Here is a 21,030-nt window from a genome sequence, read left to right as displayed (position 1 = left end):
TCTGAATTTTTCAAGTGTTATGCTTTACGTAGCTATTCTTAGCCTAAAATCTAGAAATGTTTTAAACTATTATTTCTTACGCATTACACCAGATCACGAGTAGTCAACTAACGTAACGTATGTGACTGAACGACTGTTACGTTTTAACGTTTAATTATTAGTGATTAGTTCACGGCTATAAATACGACAACCTGAAGTTTTTATATTTTGTTTTGTAGTGGTCGATTCGTTGTCCAATCAAATTTTAAACACTCTGACTGCATTGTGAACTTTTCTTTAAACAAGCCGTGTCAGCTCGTGAATCAGACCAGAGAGAGTTAAAAAATATATATATTCAAAAATCGATGAAAAAAAAATTCTATCTGAGCTTTCACCTCTAGCTATGTAGCTAGAATGAGCTGCCTTCAGCTAAATAATTTGCATAATTGCGCGTGATTGGCCGCAGGTTTTATAAGCATTAATCGGCTGTTCTGTTTTCTTTTCTTCAACTGGTTTCTTTTTTATCGTATTTATTTCTTTGTATTCTTTGTAGAGTTTAATAACCAATTCCTGCTCACAACGGACATTTTGCTGTTTTTCGCAATCATACCTGGCTAGTTTAAGCAAAACTATTTTAAATAAGCCTGGATTATGCTAGCTCGCGTCACGGAACTCCCTCAACCCGGTTATAGTGCGCATGTTCTGTGATAGCGGAGAAACAGGAAGTAGTTCTGATGGGCGTGTTAGGAACGTTCAGTGTGTAACGATGTTAATCAAGGCCCTGAATCTTTCATTTGGCAATCAGTATATAAACGAGTCGTGTGTCTACAAACAGCTAACATGCACTAACCGTTTTTTTAATCCACCCCCCCCCCCCCCACCCCCCCCCCACCCCCCACCCCTAAACTCTGAAGTGATTTTTACCCACTAATAGAAATCTTTAAACATGCATTCAGTTAAAATTGGTGAAATATATATTACATCTAAAATAACGTAAAGTAGCACGTAAACAGTACATATGATATGAACTAACTAAACAATAATGCTTGTGCAAAGTTAACTAAAAAAAAAAATCAACATTTAAAATGAGTATGATTGCAAAAAAATATATATATGCTAAGCACAGTAGTGATGAATGTTGGCTAGGATGATGCTAAATGCTTAGCAAAGTGAAAGGATTCAGTCGTCCTTAGTGTGCGCTTACTTTTTTTTCAACAACACACCAGAAATCCAACTATACATGTGCAGATATTAGAAAAAGCACGTTATTGCATGTTCATTGAATTGTTTTTTTTTTTTTTTTTGTCCAAAGCTAGCTAAATGGAGGCGTGGTGCCAATATTTTAGGTCATACTCAACTGATTATCAGCACATGCCTAGCACGTCCAATCAGAACAAGTCTGATCTCATCTACGTAATCTAAACATAAACGTATGTTTAGTTGGTCACTTTTTTTTTTTTTTGGACAAAAAGTGCGTCGTCATCATCATCATCATCATCATCATCATCGATATTAACCCTATTATAACACGAGTGCTGTCAACTCAGTGTTTAGCAATAAAACATGGTTAAATGTTTAGTTTTTCCTAGTATTTTTTTTATTATTATTATTATAATACACGCAAATGTCTTCCAGCGTGTTATATTTTCCGCCGTATCGCCCGCATCGAGTTGTAAACTTTGGTTAGACGCCAAACAGACACCGACCTCAGAATACTGCTGATGATCTTGGCAAATAAATATCGTACGAGCACGACGATTTTCTCATCTTAAACTGATCGGCTGGACTTTAGAGCGAAAAAGCCAGCTGGTGTGCAAACAGCAAATCATAAACGAAATTAAAATAAGAATCTGAAGCTGCGTCATTAATCGGGGGGGGGGGGGGGGGGGAATTAACTTGGAACCATAATCCAAACATCTGCCTTAGTGATGTCTCAATCATTTTCCATTTAGATTTAATCGTTATGTAATCTTTAATTACCGTATTTTCTGGATTATATGGCACAGGGTGAGTAGAGCTGAGTCTAATTTAATAACACAATAATATTGCAATTGTTTTGTAACTGTGAAATGAGCATTTTTTTTAGTGTATTTACTGTATGCACTTTACTCGCATTTACGGTAAATTGGTGGTAAGTAAATGAACACTTCTGCTAGCGAGACGCTAATAGAATATTAAAAATATGGAAATTATTGTATGGATTATTATTATTAGAAGTGATTAGAGAAACAGAATCTACTTATATGTTTATATTTGCTTGCAGTTTATTTTAAATTAATAAAAAAACATTTATTTCCTCTAAAACAATGTAACTGATCCTGTGAGGTGCTCTGTGAATCCTGTGAATTTATTTTAGATTGCTTTCCTAGTAGCACCCCAGTGGAGAAGCTAACTATAAAACACATTTCTAGTTTAAATATCGTCAAAAAGGTTGTAACCGTCCAGTTACGTAAAATTCGCTGCTTACAGAATGTCCAGATAAGCAACTAACATGACTGAATGGCGACGGTTACCTTTTAATACGTAAACTTTAATGAGTAGGTCATGTTTTATTTTTTTAGTGGTGCTTCATGTTACCACTTTTGACTACTTTTTCGCCATGGATTCTGAACATTAGATCTGAACTTGCGGAGCGTAAACGCACACTTCTCCATCCAATCATCATTAAACGTTGTGTTTTCGTCGTTACGTCACTAACCAGCCCGGAGAAGGGAAATAAAATTTAAAAATCTATGAAAGTCTGTTTCCTTTCTCGAGTTCTGTAGCTAGACTCTGGTCTGATGAGCTGCCTTCAGCTAAATAATTTGCATAAACGCAGCTGATTGGCTGAAACAGAGGATCTGCTACAGAAGCCGAGCTGCTTCACTGCTTCATCGCGAAACTACGGAAATATTTTTTTACATTAATCAGTTCTGTGACCGTATTTTTTTTTCCAAGTACTCATTTGGTCCACTACTAATATTTTGCCAGTAGATGACTCCTTGTCTGTATTATAATTTGATAAACTAGCTTAGCTAATGTGATTAAAAACAGCAAAAATAAATCAGCTTACATGGCGAAAACATAAACAGCTAATTTTTCTGCACTGCTGCTATCAGCTATATAGTTAACAAGTTAGCATAAAAACGAGTCATTAGAAAGCCTACATGTTGACATGCGGGTTAAATAAGTGCTGCGAAAAAATGAACACTCTGAAGTGCCGAACGTTACGTAGGAAAAAAATGGCACTTATAAAAAAAATTTTGTGCATCTTGTTTGGCAAATACAGTCATTTTTCTTTTTTTTTTAAATTCTCTTCCTCTGTATCGTAAAAAGCACCATAAACCTTGTAAACCTCACAAACCAAAGGGCAAACGAAGGAGGAGTGACCGCTTCCCTTTACCTCGGATCAAACAGAAAGACAGGAAATGAAGAAACCGTATGAAGGACGGAGAAGTGCGATGAGAAAATAACGAGGAAGGAGGAGCGAGAGGTGGATGTGTGTACTTGCGTACTTATTTAAATATATCTTGATGCTTAAAATCAAGTGTGGACTTACTACTTTATGATAGAAGTGCAATGTGTGTGTGTGTGTGTGTGTGTGTGTGTGTGTGTGTGTGTGTGTGTGTGTGGTCTCAGAGAAGAGCATGCATTACCAGAAGCCATGCTTTCCACCAGCTGCTGCGAGCGATGAGTGGTTGTGCGATGCAAATGCGCATTGTGCGATGCAAACTTTTTTTTTCTGAGCCGCCAACGGCTCAACGGCTCCATTGCACCTCAGAATTTTCCGTACATGAAAACAAAAAAACATCAGGGTTCCTAAAGTTAATGCTTTGACGGCTGGTGTAAAAATAGATATATATATATGATATATAGTATATAATATATACGATAAATGCCTTGTTTCGGAGTGTGTACGCAATCTGTTGGTCTCCTGGCAACTCCAGGCGTACGTTCTTGTATCTGAGGACGCGCCAAAACTTCCTAACGCACGTGACGATCTTTCACGTCTTTAACGTACGAGTCCGCGCCCGTCCCATCCCCCCACCCACCCAAAAAAAAAAAAAAAAAACTGAGGTCAGAGGTCAAATGTTGTTACAACCCCCCCGCCGTCCCCTCAACAAACACACACACACACACACATATATATTACCCCCCACCCCACATCCCCGCCCTTATCAGTGCTTAATGCATGTCGAACTGCGAGGATGAACAATAATCTGCACCCCGAGGTCAAAGGTCAGATCTCTACACAGGAATCCCAAGTTTGCAAATGAATCCTATGAATCACAAACCCCCTGGATACAAACAAGAGTCAAGAGGTCAAAGGTCAGAGCTTGTGACCCCTCCCTGAGTCTAAAGAAAACCTGATGCATGTCAAATTCTAATAACAAAACAAAAAAAAAAAAAAAAAAAGAAAAAAAGAAATCTCATCGAGACCAGTCAGGATAGGATTCCTTGGAAAAAAACCCCGCCCCAGAGGTCAGAGGTCAATCAGAGGTCAGTCTGCCGGACAGTCGTAGATGTTGATCCACAGCAGGTCGTCCAGGACGCCCCAGTGCAGCGAGAGGATGGAGCCGACCACCAGGACGTGCATGATCTGGTGGCTGTTGCACCAGTAGTCAAAGAGACCGGGGCAGAAGCGCTCGGGCACGCGGGCGATGTTGATGACTCCGCCCAACACCGCCAGCGCCTCCATGGTGAGGAAGTGTCTTAGCGACGTGGGGCTTCCCCCGCCCACGCCCACCCACCGCAACCCCAGGAAGAAGAAGCGAAACAGCGCCTGTCCGGCGAACGAGCGCAAGCGGCGCACGCTGCTCCGCGCCGTCACTGCGCAGTGGATGGCGTAACTGGACAGAGCGATGTAGGCCAGCAGGGCGGCGCCGCGCAGCAACGGGTAGCACAGCAGCGTGCTGTAGACGATGGGCAGAGCGCCTGCGGAGAAAAAGAAAAATAATTACTCATACAGATCAAACAGGGCTGTGATGTGATGATCCAGTACGGAGATTTAAAAAAAACGCTGCTCATTGTTTCCACCGATAATCCGTTTATTAGCGATCGATTTTAAACTACCAGATTTTATACGTCACAATTCTGTCCGATTCCAACTTTTCTTTTCAGAACTACATTACCCAGAATCCCAAAGCTGAACCCCACCAATCAGAGACGCCTCTGTAGTCATGTAACGACTGGCACGTTATCTGATGCGACGCCATTTTGTATTCGGTATTCGTCCACCATTTTCTGAAAAGATCGCTTTGTGAATCATAATAACTCTGAAATCAGGCTCTGAGAAACTAATTAACTAATTAATTAAGATACAATAAATTAAAATACAGTAATTAATTAAGAAATTAATACCATTCTAAAATAAATCTGGAGAAAATAAATACACAACAACAGTGTGTGTGATTCAATGACGTTATTCGCAATGCACTATGGGAACGATAGTTTTTTGAAATTTTTTTCTTCTGAATTAAATTTCATTAAATCACAATTTAAACTATTTATTGTAGAATTTTCTGAAAAGTCTGGAGAACACGAATGAGAAATATGTTTTCAGAATCAAAACCGTTAGAAAAGTGAGTTAAGTTAATCGTGCATTAACTCGAAGTGTTAGAGCATAAAGATATATATAAATTAATAATAATAACCTGCGCTGGATCAAGTGCTATTCTATGTGCTGCTGAATAATGAGTGTGGAAGCCATTTTATTTAAATTAAACCAGTGATTAATGTGATCATTACAACTAGGACTATTCATGCAGCGATATATTGGGAACATACTAGACTTCTAAAACATCCTATAGTATATCATTGTATTAGTCTTTTTAATTTTTAAATCATCTCTTGCTTTTAAGTTGCATCGTATCACATTTGACAGCAGAGAAAATAAGCTTTATTTCCTTCTTCATTCTGCTTTTTCTCTCCCTGATTTTTTTTCAGGTTTTGTTCTTAAAGATGGAGGTCTATGCCAGCAGGTTTTGATGTGGTTTCCGTGAAGCACAGCCAAATGATCCGTGATTTACTTTTATTTATTTATTTATTTATTTATTTTACATCTGTGGAAATAACAACCTACCATGATCCAAGTTGTTACATATGTTGAGTTTTCACGGTTTTGTTTTATAGTTTAAGTCAGGATTAAAGAGCTAAAAGGCACCAACAAATTGGCAGAAAAATATTTTATGTTTTTACATTATGTTTATAATTTTTATAGAAGAAAGAAATCTGTTTTCAGGGGGTCTGTGGAATTTATTTTAGAGTTAAAGGAGTCTCTGGCTGCAAAAAATGTTGAGATGTAGATCAACAGCTATTGAGAAATAAAAAACCCCGTCTCGATTTCTTCCTAATAATCTAAATGCGGAGATCAGAAAATCCACTTAAGCAGCTGCGTAACCCGACTCTGAATACGAGGAACTTTTCTCCACGTAAATATTCATATAACTTTCGAATTTAAGTCGCTGACTCTGACCTATGTATAACTAATAACAATAACACAAATCAGATTTATTATTCAATCACTGCTTTAGCCTTCACCATAAATAAAGCCATAACTTCATGCTGGATAAAACAGTTTATACATATAATCACTAATTAATCATTTTCCCGATTCTAATTGTTGTTTTTCTGCGTAGCCATGTCCTCCATCTGCTCACAACAGCTGATGGAACTTTACTCCTTCACCCTGTTAGCGAGTTAGCGAGCTGAATGACTCAGAGGACAGAGTGTGAAGGAAACAGAGTGTAAATCTCCATGGAAATCTCTTCAGATACACTGCTGCAGCTTCCAAGGTCGAGTGTGTCCCTGGTGGAAAAATCCACAGGCGATACACACTCCTCCTGCTGCGCTGAAAGGGACCGAGGTGAGCGAAGTCGAGGAAAGATGAGATTGTCAGGTTGAGTGCTGCAGTGGGATTTACAGCAGCCTCAAAGTCATTTCAGGAAATGTGTGTGTGTGTGTGTGTGTGTGTGTGTGTGTGTGTGTGTGAGAATTAGTATAATCTGAAAGCAAGTTTTGTATTTGTGAAAGTCGGTTCCACCAGCGTCTTAGAGATCTGAAGTCGACTCGGATATCAGAAACAAACAGAAATGCAAAAGCTTTATTTATATACTGTTTGAATGTTAAAAGTTTAATCATTTTGCTATATTTTAGAATTTTTGGTTTAAAATCTCTCACTTTAAATACTTTAACATTTCAAAATCTAACGAAGGAGCGTGGTATATATGAGTTATCTATAGGCTTACAGTAGGTTTCACCCTCCGAGTGCTCCTGCCTTTAATAAAACATCCACATTAGGAGCTGAAAGTTCAACACAGGTTTATCTTTCCTTATTTAATTCCTAATTATAGTGAGGCATAAAAGGAATAAAACACTTTAGAACATGCTGTTATAGGAAAATAATCAATTTCAGGTCATTAACAGTAACTCCGCTTCACCACACCACGCCGTCAATCAATAAAACACAGATGAGTGTTTTATTCCTCTTACACCACAGCAATTTTCCAATGTTTACATTTTTTTTATTAATTAAAGAGCATCTTTTTTTTAACGAGTTTATAGTTACATTTAATGTTCCTGTTCTCACTTATGTTATAGCAGCTATAAACAGTCGTTCCCTCACCAGTCTCTCTCTCTCTTTTTTCTCTCTTGAAGTTAATAAACAAACAAACAAAAAAAAAAACGCAGCTTGTTACATCACGTTACCGAGAAACCGCAAAGAAGCGTAAACTCCTCTGTCCTGAAGATGTCGGAAAACTTAAAGTCACAGCTTCACCTCTGACTGTTTCAAAGCACTGACACTGGAGACTCCTTCCATAAACCTTTACATAAACATCTCCTCACTGAAAACTTCCCCATATCGACGATGAGCTGTTACTATAGAAACGATGACGTATTAGAACAAGCGCATTAATTATAAATAAACCTGTGATTTGCAGCTGCACTACTGTCAGAGCTGCTGTTATGGAGAATTAATCAACACCTTCTGACCAATCAGAGGCCAGAACTCGACAGCGCTCCACTGCCTCTTTATCTGGGATCACAGTAAATCACAGTAAAAATGTTTTGTTGGTGTAAATTAATTTATCTTGACACAACGTGATTATGCAACATTTTATTTTTCAATGTTAGACAACTTCTCTTAGATTTTACTTTAATTTCTTTGTTTTGCGTCTTGTAAATGTCGTAAACAAACACCTCGGGATGTTTTATAGGTTTTAAATGAATGACGTGAAGCACTGCTTTTTTTTTTTGGTGCAAAACTTCCTCAGCAGTTAATTCTGAAAATAAATTTATCACAGATTTTATTTGATCCGTTCTGCTTGTTACCCAGCGAGCGGCTGCAGAACGGCGCTTATGATAACAGATTCCCATCTACACCGGTGAAAAAAATTAAAAAGCTGTGAATAAAATGCACCAGGCGTTTTTTTTCCCCAGGCATGCATGCGGTTTATGCTGAGCAAATCCACGCTCATCATTTTCTCATCCCGCTTATCAGAAAGGACGCTTCGACACGACGCAGCGGAACGTGCTGGAATCGGGGAAGACAAATCAATCGGTGCTGGAGAGCTAAAACCGGACCTGTGAATATAAATTACTAATAATAGTGCGCGAGAGGAGTGCAGCGAGTCAGCAGGAAAAGGAGAAAGAGAGAAAAGGGGTGTGGCTTGATGGTGTGATGTAATGAGTGTGCGTTAGTCTCGCCATGACGTCGTGTGACGTTGGTTGGTGTTATTTCTGATGATGAAAATACTGACAGCAGTATTTTTAAAAAATAGTCATGATTTTTTTTTTTAATCAATAATGCATTAAATCATCATTCAATTTCGATTTTTAAATTTTTTTATATTTAAAAAGTTCTAAATTATTTTTATTGATAAAAAGAGAATAAAATGAATTTTACAATTTTAAAAATGAAATACAAAATTTTAACACCACATCAGCTGCTTCCAGTCAGTTTGTAATTATTTAAAATAATAATTTAAATGTTAGAAAATAGATATCACGATCTACAAGATATATAAATAAAAATGTAGCGTGATGTAATTTATCACGATATCGATATTACACTTATCGCCCAGCCTGATTTTCCAGAACATGTGGAAACCCTGTAATGGGGGATGGCACCAATCCGATACCCAGTATCACTGTCAGTATCATTATCAGTATCAGTGATCAGTATTGCAATCGTTACAGTATCAGTATCAGTATCGTTATCGTTATCGTTATCAGTATCGTTATCAGTGATCAGTATCAGTATTAGTGTCGTTATCAGTATCGTGATCATTATCAGTATCAGTATCAGTATCGTGATCATTATCAGTATCAGTATCAGTGATCAGTATCAGTATTAGTGATCAGTATCAGTATCGTTATCAGTATCGTGATCATTATCAATATCAGTATCGTGATCATTATCAGTATCAGTATCGTTATCATTATCAGTATTGTTATCAGTATCAGTAACAGCATCGTTATCAGTATCGTGATCGTTATCAGTATCAGTATCGTTATCAGTATCGTGATCGTTATCATTATCAGTATCGTGATCATTATCAGTATCGTTATCAGTATCGTGATCATTATCAGTATCGTTATCAGTATCGTGATCGTTATCAGTATCATTATCAGTATCGTGATCATTATCAGTATCGTTATCAGTATCGTGATCGTTATCAGTATCAGTATCGTGATCATTATCAGTATCATTATCAGTATCGTGATCATTATCAGTATCGTTATCAGTATCGTGATCGTTATCAGTATCAGTATCGTTATCATTATCAGTATTGTTATCAGTAGTAGTATCCTGATCATTATCAGTATCGTGATCATTATCAGTATCAGTATCATTATCATTATCAGTATCAGTATCGTTATCATTATCAGTATCAGTGATCATTATCAGTATCAGTATCGCGATCATTATCAGTATCAGTATCGCGATCATTATCAGTATCAGTATTGTTGTCAGTAGTAGTATCGGGCCGATAACAGCAAAAAAAAAAGGTGGGTCGGATAGCTGAGAAAACATATCGGCTATCGGACCTATAACAATTTGTATTGGAAATGTATGTAATGTATTTTTGGAACTGGAAAACGTTTACATAAAATTATAAAGAGACTTAAATGTTTTTTTTTCTTTTGTTAGGATAAATTTTTATTATTTATACTTTATGTTTACAATGTACTAAATGATTTCTGTGTGAAGGAGTTTAACTGTGAAGTGCAGTTTAAAAAAAACATCTTAACATCATATAATATTTTAACATAATATCGGAAGCTTTCAGTATCGTTATCGGAAAAGAAAAAGTGACCGAGTTAAAATATACGAAGAGCGCACTTTGCGCAGTTGTATATGATACGATTCGCGATGTTACGAAGTTACCAATATGGCGTCCAAAACGGGAAACAATAACGTACGCCAGCATGCGTAGAACAGACAGCTAGCAGTGTACGCATTACGTAAATATTGCATACGCATATTAATTTTTTTGGCTGTATGCGACTATATAAGTTACAACAGCTTCAAGCTAGCACTAGCAGTTGTAGCTACTGCAGCGCAATCAGATTGAAAAAAAAAAAAACGATGACTTTGACCTGGAGAAAATGATCGATCGAAACAGAATGAGGTAGCTAAAATGGCCGACTTCCCCGACCTCTATCTCGTCGCACCATTTAACTGTTGTCACGATCCGGATCTTTCGAGTTATGAGTTACTTCACAAGTGCAGATGATTCCTGTTTCGTTAATAACGCAGGCTCTCTGCGGGAAAAAAACCTGATCACGTGACCGGTGCGCTCTCTTTATCTTTCACCTCTATGGCTGAAGTGTTCACACCTTTCCCTCTAGTGGAGTGAGAAGGAAATGCAGGTGAGATATAAAATATCAAAAATAATTCTTTCTGACCTGACAGAACAAAAGAATATGTCGATATGTCAATATGTCTTTTTTTTTTTTTTTCAGATGAGCCAATCAGGACATGAATCGAAAAATGATTGACAGCTGTGCAGGTGTTTTGAGCTCTCCGCTTGAAAGGTGCTCTGATGCGTTAAATTGGAGTTTTTTTAGTTCGTTAATGTGAAATAAAGTCTCTCAATTCTTTAAACTATCACAAGTAAATAGATATGTAATATCAGTTAACTATAATCGTTAGGTCGGTGTTGAGGCTCTTACCCAGAGTGGTAATCATGCAGATGCCGCACATGTCTAAGGTGAGCAGTTTTTTGTAGACGGGTTCTCCGCCCTCGTGGTTCATGAACAGGTGATAGAGGACGGAGCCGAGCTGAGGAGACAAACAGGCCAGGAAGTGGACCACGCCCAGCCACGTCACACTGATCTGAGACCAGGGCATGTTGAGGGGGAGCAGCACCAAGAAACACAGCAGAGGGATGCCTGTCGACAACACACACACACACACACACACACACACACAAACACACACACAAACACACACGCAAACATGTCAGATGTTTACTGCGCAAGAGAGACTTGAAGATGATGGAAGGAAGCAAAAGAAATGATATACTATGATGTAATGCATGTGTGTGTGTGTGTGTGTGTGTGTGTACAAGCACACGATGATTAGCTTATGCTGAGCTTTATGGCTTAAGCCGAATAATCACAATGCACACACACACACACACACACACACACACAGAATAAGAGTTATGGAGGTGAATGGAACAGTGCAGGGTTTAAAGAAATCGGTGATAAGCTTTACACACTACAGCGCTGCTGAATTCTGCATTCTGATTGGTCAGGAGGTGTTGATTAATTCTCCATAACAGCAGCTCTGACAGTAGTGCAGCTGCAAATCACAGGTTTATTTATAATTAAAGCGCTTCACAGAGACACAACGGCGCTCTAAATAAACGGATTTTGTAAGAAAATCGTTAAAATGGTGACGTTTATTTTGTAACATTTATGGAAGGAGTCTCCAGTGTCAGAATCCAGAATTCAACAGCGCTGTGGGAAAGGCAGTACAGCGTGACGCGAACATCGGAACATATTATAGATTTCTTTAACGCGACACTGCGTCACACTTTAGCTTTATACACAGTATTTTAAAAATGACTGTGCTTTTATAATAAAATAAATGTTCTAAACTGCCTTATGTTCTGCTGAATTATTCATCACTAATCGATCTCTCTCTCTCTCTCTCTCTCTCTCTCTCTCTCACTATCTATCGTTCTGCGCTCTAACCCGAGCTCCTAATGGACAACGATTTTTCCGAGGCAGGTAAAAGCACGCCGTCCATCCAGCACGTCTATTTCGAGGCGTTTATTTTTCCCCGAGAGAAGAAACCAACAGCTGGGCTGCTAAACATAGAACACAGAAAGACAAACGTGTGTGTGTGTGTGTGTGTGTGTGAGATCAAGGATATTGTTGCATTAGAAAGACTAATGAAACTCAACTCACTTTATTAAATATATTTTTACATTAGGTAACATGTTTATTGTGGTGTGTGTGTGTGTGTGTGTACGTTAGCTCTGTTTCTCCTCGTCTGTTTAAACAGTGACGCTGATGAACAAAAGTGGAATCTGAGCTGATGAATCATCCCGCAAACCGCAGACGTTTGTGTCGATTAGGATAATAACGCGGGGTACGGATCAGATGTCACACAAGCTGAACGTTTCGAGTTGAGTTAAGCGTACATAGTGAGGATTTAATACTGAAAAGTTAATGCACGTCGGATATACACATTCAGACCTCTGACGTAAGTACAGACTTAAGCACTAGACAGATGTTACGTAAGAGTTACACACATGTGGGCGGAGTTTATGATCTCTTTCGACACCAGCTCGGAGCAGTATTCAGAGCCACAGTCTGACAGTTTGACCACAATATGTCACACTGGAATTTATGTTTTGGCTGTAAATATACTCAAAAAGCACGAAGAGTTAAATTTAAAGACCATGAAAAGTATTTTTCCCGCACAGAAGACATCAGAAAAGACGCAGATTAATCAGAGGCATTTCTTTTTTCTCAAGGACTGAATATTTTAGGGATAAAATGATGATTTCTCTGTAAGCGTAGCAGATGAGCGAGCGCTTGAAACCGTGTGCACGTTTTCTTTACAGGAGAGCGCATCAGATTAACAACAGCAAAATAGCAAATTAAAAGGGTGATTTAAAAAAAATCGCCTACATCATGCATGCGTTGCGATTTCATGACATCAAGTATCTTAGTATCTTGTGACTTTGTTAAGTTGCGCGCACGAGTAGCAGTCGGAGCCCGACGTAAAAAAATAAAATGAGAAATATCAGTATGTGCTGGATCAACTGCTATTCTATAAGCTGGTGGAAGCCATTTTGTTAAATGTTACAGTGATTAATGTGATCATTATTTCAGAGCACGCTGTCTTCTCGTTCACATATCATCAGAAATATCTTTTTATTTATTTTTTAAAATTCTCTTGCTTTTAACAGTAAAGAAATAAACACTTCTAAATTTCCTTCTATCTGGGAATTTACTATCCCAGATTTTTTTTTTTTTCAGGGTTAAAGGCAAGTGTTTGATATAGACGCTACTGAAAAAAAACCCGTTTCGGACACTTCTACTCTAGAAAAATCTTGGATTCCTCAGAGATTTGAACTACACGCAGGTGATTTTAATAATCTGAATGTGGAGCTCTGAACTTTCTCTGCGTGAATATTGACGTAATTTCGGACGTCATTCAGAAATCTGAATAATTGTTTACGTACACATATATACTTATACACATATATATTCATTCTTCTACGTTGATTATTATCTTTGTCTCTTTGTCTGGTTATATTATCCACACTTTACTTGAAAACGATCAAAGTGTGAAAGACCAGGCGTGTCGGAAATGCTGTTCTGACCTTCCAGAACTTTCAAGATGAAACAAAACACAAGCTCTGAACAACGAAAAAGAGAAAAAACTTCCGTCACAGAAGAAAGACTCTGAATCTCGGCGTTGTCGTCCACATCCGCCTGGTGATGTGGAAAGCAAATGTGAGCTCCTTAAGGGTGTGTTCAAACAAAACGCATGCAAAAACACTAGGCCTGCTAACACACACACACACACACACACACACACAGACATTTCAGCTAATCATAATATACAGATTTACAGCTCATGGTTTCTAAAGTATATCTTGTTTTTAATAAACTCAATAAGCCTCGCTAAATCATGACGAATCTCAAAATGAGCTCAAAAAAAAGTAACGTTTTTTCCTCCACACAGGAAAAAAATCCTGCAACACAACACGTTTATTCTGCCGTTTCCTGAAGCAACGTCAGCGTGAGGCTCGAGTTCAGCTGCGTCGCTCGTTTAAAGATGCACTTTTCCTGCTCGCATGACAAGAAAAAAAAAACAGCGACAGCTCACAGAACGGAGAACGCAGCGAATGTCAAGGATTCCAGCGGAGATGATTCTGTATCATCAAATTATACGCAAAAGAGGCAAAAAAAAAAAAAAAAAAACAAGAGATGAAAGGTGAATAAATTAAAATAAAACAAACTCTAATATAAATGAATAAACTTGCAAAAAGGAGCTAAATGTTGAAGCCTCTCATTTACATTCACAGCGATCAAACTGCAAAATATAAAACTTAAATAAAATTTTAAAACAAAACTGAATGAATAAGTAAATAACAAACTTTAAATAAACTTAAGCATAAATTAATAAACTTAGAAGTTTATTAGAGTAAGTTTAAAAGACTTAAATAAATGTTGAAGCCTCTTATGTGTTTGCAATGGTTAAAAAATTCAATTAATTTAAATAAATAAATAAACTTAAACTTAAATATAAATTAATAAACATGCAAGACAGAACCCATATTAATTAATTAAATAAAATGAACTGAAAAAAAAATCATTGATTAAATATTTTTGGCACTTGGTTAATTAAAAATGCTTTTTTTTTCTTTCCTTTTTTTTTAAATCCAAATTTCTTACATCTCAACCAACTTTACCACATCAGCGTAAAAGTGTTTAAAAAAAAAAAACAAACACTTTTTTAGTTGCAATATTTTTTTTCCTGAATTTTTTTTGCCTGTTTACTGATTTTATTTACATATAACTTTTTACTGGTAAAAAAAAATACACAACTCAGTACTTTGTATTCATGCTTAATAATCAGTTATAACTCTGATATTTAAAAGGAAAAAAAAGTCGTCTTTTATAAATTATTAGTCGTCTGTTTTAAAATCAGGATGATGTCGTTGTCTTTTTATTCCACTTCAATAATTTTTTTAATTATAATTTTATCCAGACTGATCTACAGACGAGGCAGAAACTGACGGCGATGAACAAGTTTCCATCAGCTGACCAGAAACGTGAGAAACATGAGAAATGGCGGTTTAGAGGTGAAATCCTGAGAAAGCCACAGATAAACACTCTCTTTCTCTCTTTCACACACACACACACAGTCACACACACACACACACACACACACACACACACTCACACACTCACACACACACACACACACACTCCTATGGGCGAATATGTACTAAACAGACGAGATTAGTTTTACAGAAATACGTCTGTTAAGATCGAGATTAGTGTAAATCTTGTCTTCGTGATGTACACACACACACACACACACACACACAAACACACACACACTGATCGCTTGTCCTTTATTATACAGCGTTGTTGTAGGGGGCGTGGCCACGCTTCATCATTAGCAGGTCACATGACCATAACGTACAGTATGTAGCTTGTACCTCTGCTAGGAACTCAACAACTCACCTAAAACCCCGCGTCTTTTCAAACGTAGTCTGTATTTTATTGTTTCGAGTTTTAAACTTCGCCGAAAAACAGCGAACGCTTCTTTTAACGCAATCATTACCGACATGTCAGTTAAGACGGGATACGTATTACCTGGAGTTATTTGTACAGCTTTTATATTTTAAATACAGCGTAATCTTTCCAGACGCGTGAACGCACAGCCTGTTCAAAAAAAAAAGAACATGACGATTTCGGACTCCGGTCTTGAATAAGGCTAACGTGAACCTCAATTGATCGTCTTCAAATCATTTAATTGTCTATGAGTTTCTGTGTCTTTTATATATGTTTAAATCACTTATTTATTTCAGTTACACACCAATTTAATGACCATCTTCTGAAACTCAGTCGCTACATATTAATGACCTGAATCCAAAATAAATCCATAAGTTAAATAAGACAAATAAGACTAGCCGTTCAACGTTCAAGACAAAAGTATATATGTTATAAAAGTATAAAAGTAATGGCACCCTATAAAAGGACGAGGGGTTAGTGCGTGTCTGTGGTAGCTGATGCGCTGCAGTGGCTGAGCTGCGTTATTGGAAGACTTGGAAGCACACCGCGCTTAGGAGGCGCTCTTTCACCGTTTAGACTACGTCCACATTAATCCGGATAAATATGAAAACTACACTTTCAGTTTAAAATGCTCTCCAAAAATCGGTTTCAAACGTTTTCCAAAAATTGCTCGTCTACACCGAAATGTCTGAAAACGCTTACAGCCCTATACTGCGCATGCGTAAAAACGTAAGAAATTCTGGCCTGCGTTATTTCCGTCAGGCGTTTATTTACTTTCCGTCTCTTTCAATTGATGCGGCGATGTCGAGGAAATGCTCAGAGTTTTGTAAATGAACAGAGGAAGAGGTGGTGGAGATGTTGCTGTAGGTAACCCAAGACTATAAAGTTGTTTGTTTTGAGTTGAATGGGTCACATGACTAAAAATACGTCATTGTTTTTGAATATCTCCGTTTTCTCAGCCCACACTATAATGTGAAAACGCGTTTTCAAAATTAAGTTCCGTTTTTCATTGGAAAAAAAAAAACGTTGTCTCGGTGTGGACCGAAGACCAAAACATATAGAAAAGAATGTGCTTTCAAATTTTTACGGATTAATGTGGACGTAGCCTCAGTCGCCATTTTGTTGTTTTCAGCTCACTGTGAGCCTTTATGGCGCTTTGTGGGCGTGGCTAAATGTAAATCATCTGTGATTGTGCTTGGTAATTTACAGCATGAGCGAGTACGAAGAGGAAAATCAGACACTTTTGTAAATATTGTGGGAATTTTTTTAGTTTGTTTTGACCACAAAAACATTTAAACACAACTTTAGTAAAAGACTGATTAATGAGGTCCAGTGCGTAACTGATGACAAACACATACCTGAACTAAAAGTTATTAATTTCGACTTAATTTAAGAATAAACAGGTTTTAAATCTACGCATACGACAGGAGTTAAGCATTTCTTGTGAGAAATTCACAGAATGAAACAGACGATAATTCGGTGTGTCATTTTTCTCAGATGGAGAGAACGAAAAAAAATCACAAACACAAATGATTTTGGATGAAAGTAAACTCACACAGGTCCACATTTAAATCTAATGCCGTCCGAATAGGGCTTCAGGTCACGGACAGGAGGCACATACCCAAATGAGTCGTCTGGGTTTAGTTTAGCTGACGTGTCCAAGGTGTGACAGAGAAACTTGTTTTTCTTACTTGCAAATTGCAAATAGAAAAAAATGGTGAATAAATGAAGCCAAACGTTTCGAAGTCGTCCGAGTTAAACGGAAAACAAGCCGACGTTTGGCGCCGAACGATAAAACGTAAAACGGTTACGTTACACTTTTCTGAGAGCAAAATAAATAAAATATACCAAGCGTTTCTGTTTAACTCTGTTTCAATTAGAACTGTTTATTTTCTATTATGTAATCGATTTCAAATAAAAGAAAAGACTTTTTTGTCCTTCATGAGAACTGAATATCAAGACAAAATATCGAAAAAGTGTCGTGATGTGATGATTTTTTGCCACTTCGTCCAAACCTTGATGCCAAAGAGTTTCAGTATAACTTTCAATCCAGTTTAAATTTTTTTTTTTTAATCTGTAATATATATAAAATTTAAAAAACTTTTTTTAAGCCTTTTTTTTTCTTTTTTACACACGACACTTCTCGCACTCCAACAGAAGTGGATTCCGAGGACGAGAAAGTATCGAGAAAGTATCGTGATGTGATGATTTTTGCCACATTGTCCAGCCCTTGGTGTCAAAGTGCTTAAAGCGACACGCTTCAAGTGTTGAATTAAACATTAAGACTTCTCGGTGAACCCAATCTCACCGTGTTGCATTAATAATAAATGTTAAAGTAGTGTTTACAGTGTGTAATAAGCATGCACTGGTTTAACTCTCTTAAATATCTTTCAGAAGCATGCATGCTTAGTGTAAGGAAAAAAAAAAATCTTTGAGTTGATGGAGTAAGAGTGAAATGCATTTTCTCCAGAGGAGCATTCAGGCTTTGTTGTTGTTGTTGTTGTTGTTGTTGCAGCACTCACCGTGTGTGTAGATGTTTCCCAGCTCATTGTGCAGGTAAAACAGGCTCCTGATGCAGTCCTGCACGGAGGAGATGGGTCTGTAGCCGGTCAGGACGTATCTATTGAACTGGAGGTGAGGAGGAGAGTTCGCCCAGTCCAGTAATCTGGGTCCATTTAGATAGGCCATTGCACAAACAAAACCCACACACACACATACACACACATACACACACATACACACACAACATGCAACACAATACACTGCAGAATCTCTCAGTCTGTATTAAACACACTGCTGACTGGTGCGCGCGCATCGGGATGTGGAGCGCGCGCCTGCTGCCATGGCGAGCTGAGGGGAATTAAAAAAAAAAAAAAAAAATGGAGCCGTTTTCCTGACTTCAGCCACAATTATCTCAAATGTTTGATTTGTTTTTATAAAAACAAACAACAAAATGTCACCTACAAAATAAAATCTGACATCCGACCTCACAAACACATCGATCTTCCGACATCTCCACAAAGCAGAGCGCTAACTCTGCTAGCTTAGCTAGCGGGCTAACCGCTGCCTCCTGACCGGCTCGCGCCTAACTGTCATTTGCATAAACGCTAATTAGCAACATTAGCATGTTGGAACGAGAGGACGGTTTAAATCATTTTTTTTTTTAAAAAGCCGAATTGACTAATCTTTTTTCCTTCCTTTTCTTTCTTATAAAATCGCCACTTGCTTGGAAAGTTTGATAAAACACTTTAAAAATGAATTAAATCTCATTTTCATCCGCTTTGACTGACTTCTTCACATTCACCCCACCTGCTATGCTAATGCTAACCCTAAGTTTCAAGTTCAATAAGTTCACCGTGACCTCAGATTCACTTAAAACCTTTTAAAAAAATAACATTTTAAGTCTTTAGAGACTAAAATAAAATCATAAAAAAGGTTCTAAGGACTGAGGAGTGGATTTCGGTGAACAGAAATGAATTATCTGTTTATAACACGGTAATTAACCAACTGTTAAAGTTTATTTCACCAATTTTAGTCAATTTATACACTATACCGTGTCGAAATTAGGTCATTTATTAAATTTAGTGTATTTAAGCATATGATTTATGTCATATTTTAATCTTGGTGTTCATTTGTTAGATTTTTTTCACGTTTTCAGTGTAAACCGAATAAGATTAGTTATAGATTAACGCTCTCTCATAAACATTACAGCTTAATAAAGTCGTTGTAATTCTTTTGTATTCAGTATGTGGTATAGTAAATGGTGTGAAAATACCAAAAATAAAAACAACAAAGAACACAATTTATAATAAAAAAAAAATCTCCATTCAATCACATCTAGAGTCAGTTAAGCAGGGTGTCCCCATACACGTGCACGCGCACGCACGCGCGCGCACACAAACACATACATACATACAGGCATACATACACACACACTCATAGCTAGCTAACATGTAGCCGCACTTGCTAACCCCAAACCAGCTGATTCGGTCAGATTAGCGAAATCATAACGTGAGATTTAATCGATATTCCTATTAGAAAATCAGGCAGAAAGTCACAGTTCAGAGCCAGCGGTCATGCCCGGTGCTGTTCGCCGCTATGGGCCGCCAGGCAGAGGGACTGGAGCTGGGCAAAAACCATAACACACTCCCCGGCTAGCTTGATTTTATTCCGAAAAATGGAACTTGGCGTAAAAAACACACACACACACAGGATCCGACTTTTCTGTGTGATTATCCTCGAAACAAATTTTGACCTCCAATCCGCCTAAAATCCCCTGAACATCTCTCTTCTGCCATCTTCTACACCGGCGTCCATATCAGTCGGTTTTTACTCGGTGCAGCGATGAATGAATCGAATGAATGAATCTGTTCAATCTTTGTGAACGACTCTTTGAAGTGAGTCGACTCGCAAGCGCAAATGATTTTTTTTGTTTGTGTGTTTGTATAAAATTGCCTTTCTGTTATATATTATTTAAATCACATATTCTTCTTTCGTATTTAAAACGGGAATAAATGTTTTACATTAAATAGGTGTCCATGTCAATATTTCTGGATGCTGATTCGACTGGTGAATCGAATGAATCACTTTGTATAGAGTCACTTAAACGAGTCTGTTCAAAAGAATCGAATCAGTAAAATGAGTCATAATTGCAAGCCGTATGAAGCGCTGATGATCCGGATCAGTTCCTCCCTTACAGAAGGACTACAATGATGAAATACACCACACACTGGCACTCCGTTCATGACTTGCACGCTGTGTGAGATCAATATGGTATTTTTGAGTCGTGCAATTTAGCATATTGAGCTTAGTGCTGTGCATGTAAAATGACATGGACTAACAATAGCAGCATGCAGCATGCATGGGTCAAATCCGGCCTGTGAATAAAATTTCTTATATTAATTAAGAAGAAGTATAAAGCAGTTTATTGTAACTGGGGTTCAGGAGATTTAATAAGCTCTAGAGAGACTAGAGGGGCAAAGCTGCATATCATCAGCATAAATTCTCAATTCTCACATTTTCCTTTTCTCCTTTGTTTGCTGGACACATGACAAAAAAAATATTCCTCTGAAATGTCAGTGTTTAAGAACAAAAATCAGGCTTTCTTCATTCTTTGATAAGGTTAACATTCCTTCAACTGATGGTGAAACAGCAGCTGAACGCAAAGCACTCTTTTCAGCTGAAGAGTTTAGCCGCAGTAATGTCAGTGCGGCTCGGATGGGTTTCCAAGCGAACTTTATAAAAGAAAGAAATTACAAATGAATTGGCTCCACTTTTATTATGTGTTTTTGAGGA

General features: G+C 37.6%; 1 protein-coding gene across 1 annotated transcript; it reads right to left on the bottom strand.

Annotated features, from left to right (window-relative positions):
• Positions 1–4,047: 4,047 nt before the first annotated feature.
• Positions 4,048–20,101, bottom strand: paqr4a (progestin and adipoQ receptor family member IVa). Its single transcript, XM_026916889.3, has 3 exons — positions 18,258–20,101; positions 11,137–11,355; positions 4,048–4,893 (listed from the first exon to the last, which is right to left on the bottom strand). The coding sequence occupies exons 1-3, from the start codon at positions 18,469–18,471 to the stop codon at positions 4,460–4,462; spliced, it is 867 nt and encodes a 288-aa protein (XP_026772690.3). The 5' UTR covers positions 18,472–20,101; the 3' UTR covers positions 4,048–4,459.
• Between the last annotated feature and the right edge of the window lie 929 nt (positions 20,102–21,030).

Source organism: Pangasianodon hypophthalmus, chromosome 13, assembly GCF_027358585.1.
Source record: "Pangasianodon hypophthalmus isolate fPanHyp1 chromosome 13, fPanHyp1.pri, whole genome shotgun sequence".
Taxonomy (NCBI): Eukaryota; Metazoa; Chordata; class Actinopteri; order Siluriformes; family Pangasiidae; genus Pangasianodon; species Pangasianodon hypophthalmus.
This window is presented reverse-complemented; position numbering and strand designations above follow the sequence as displayed.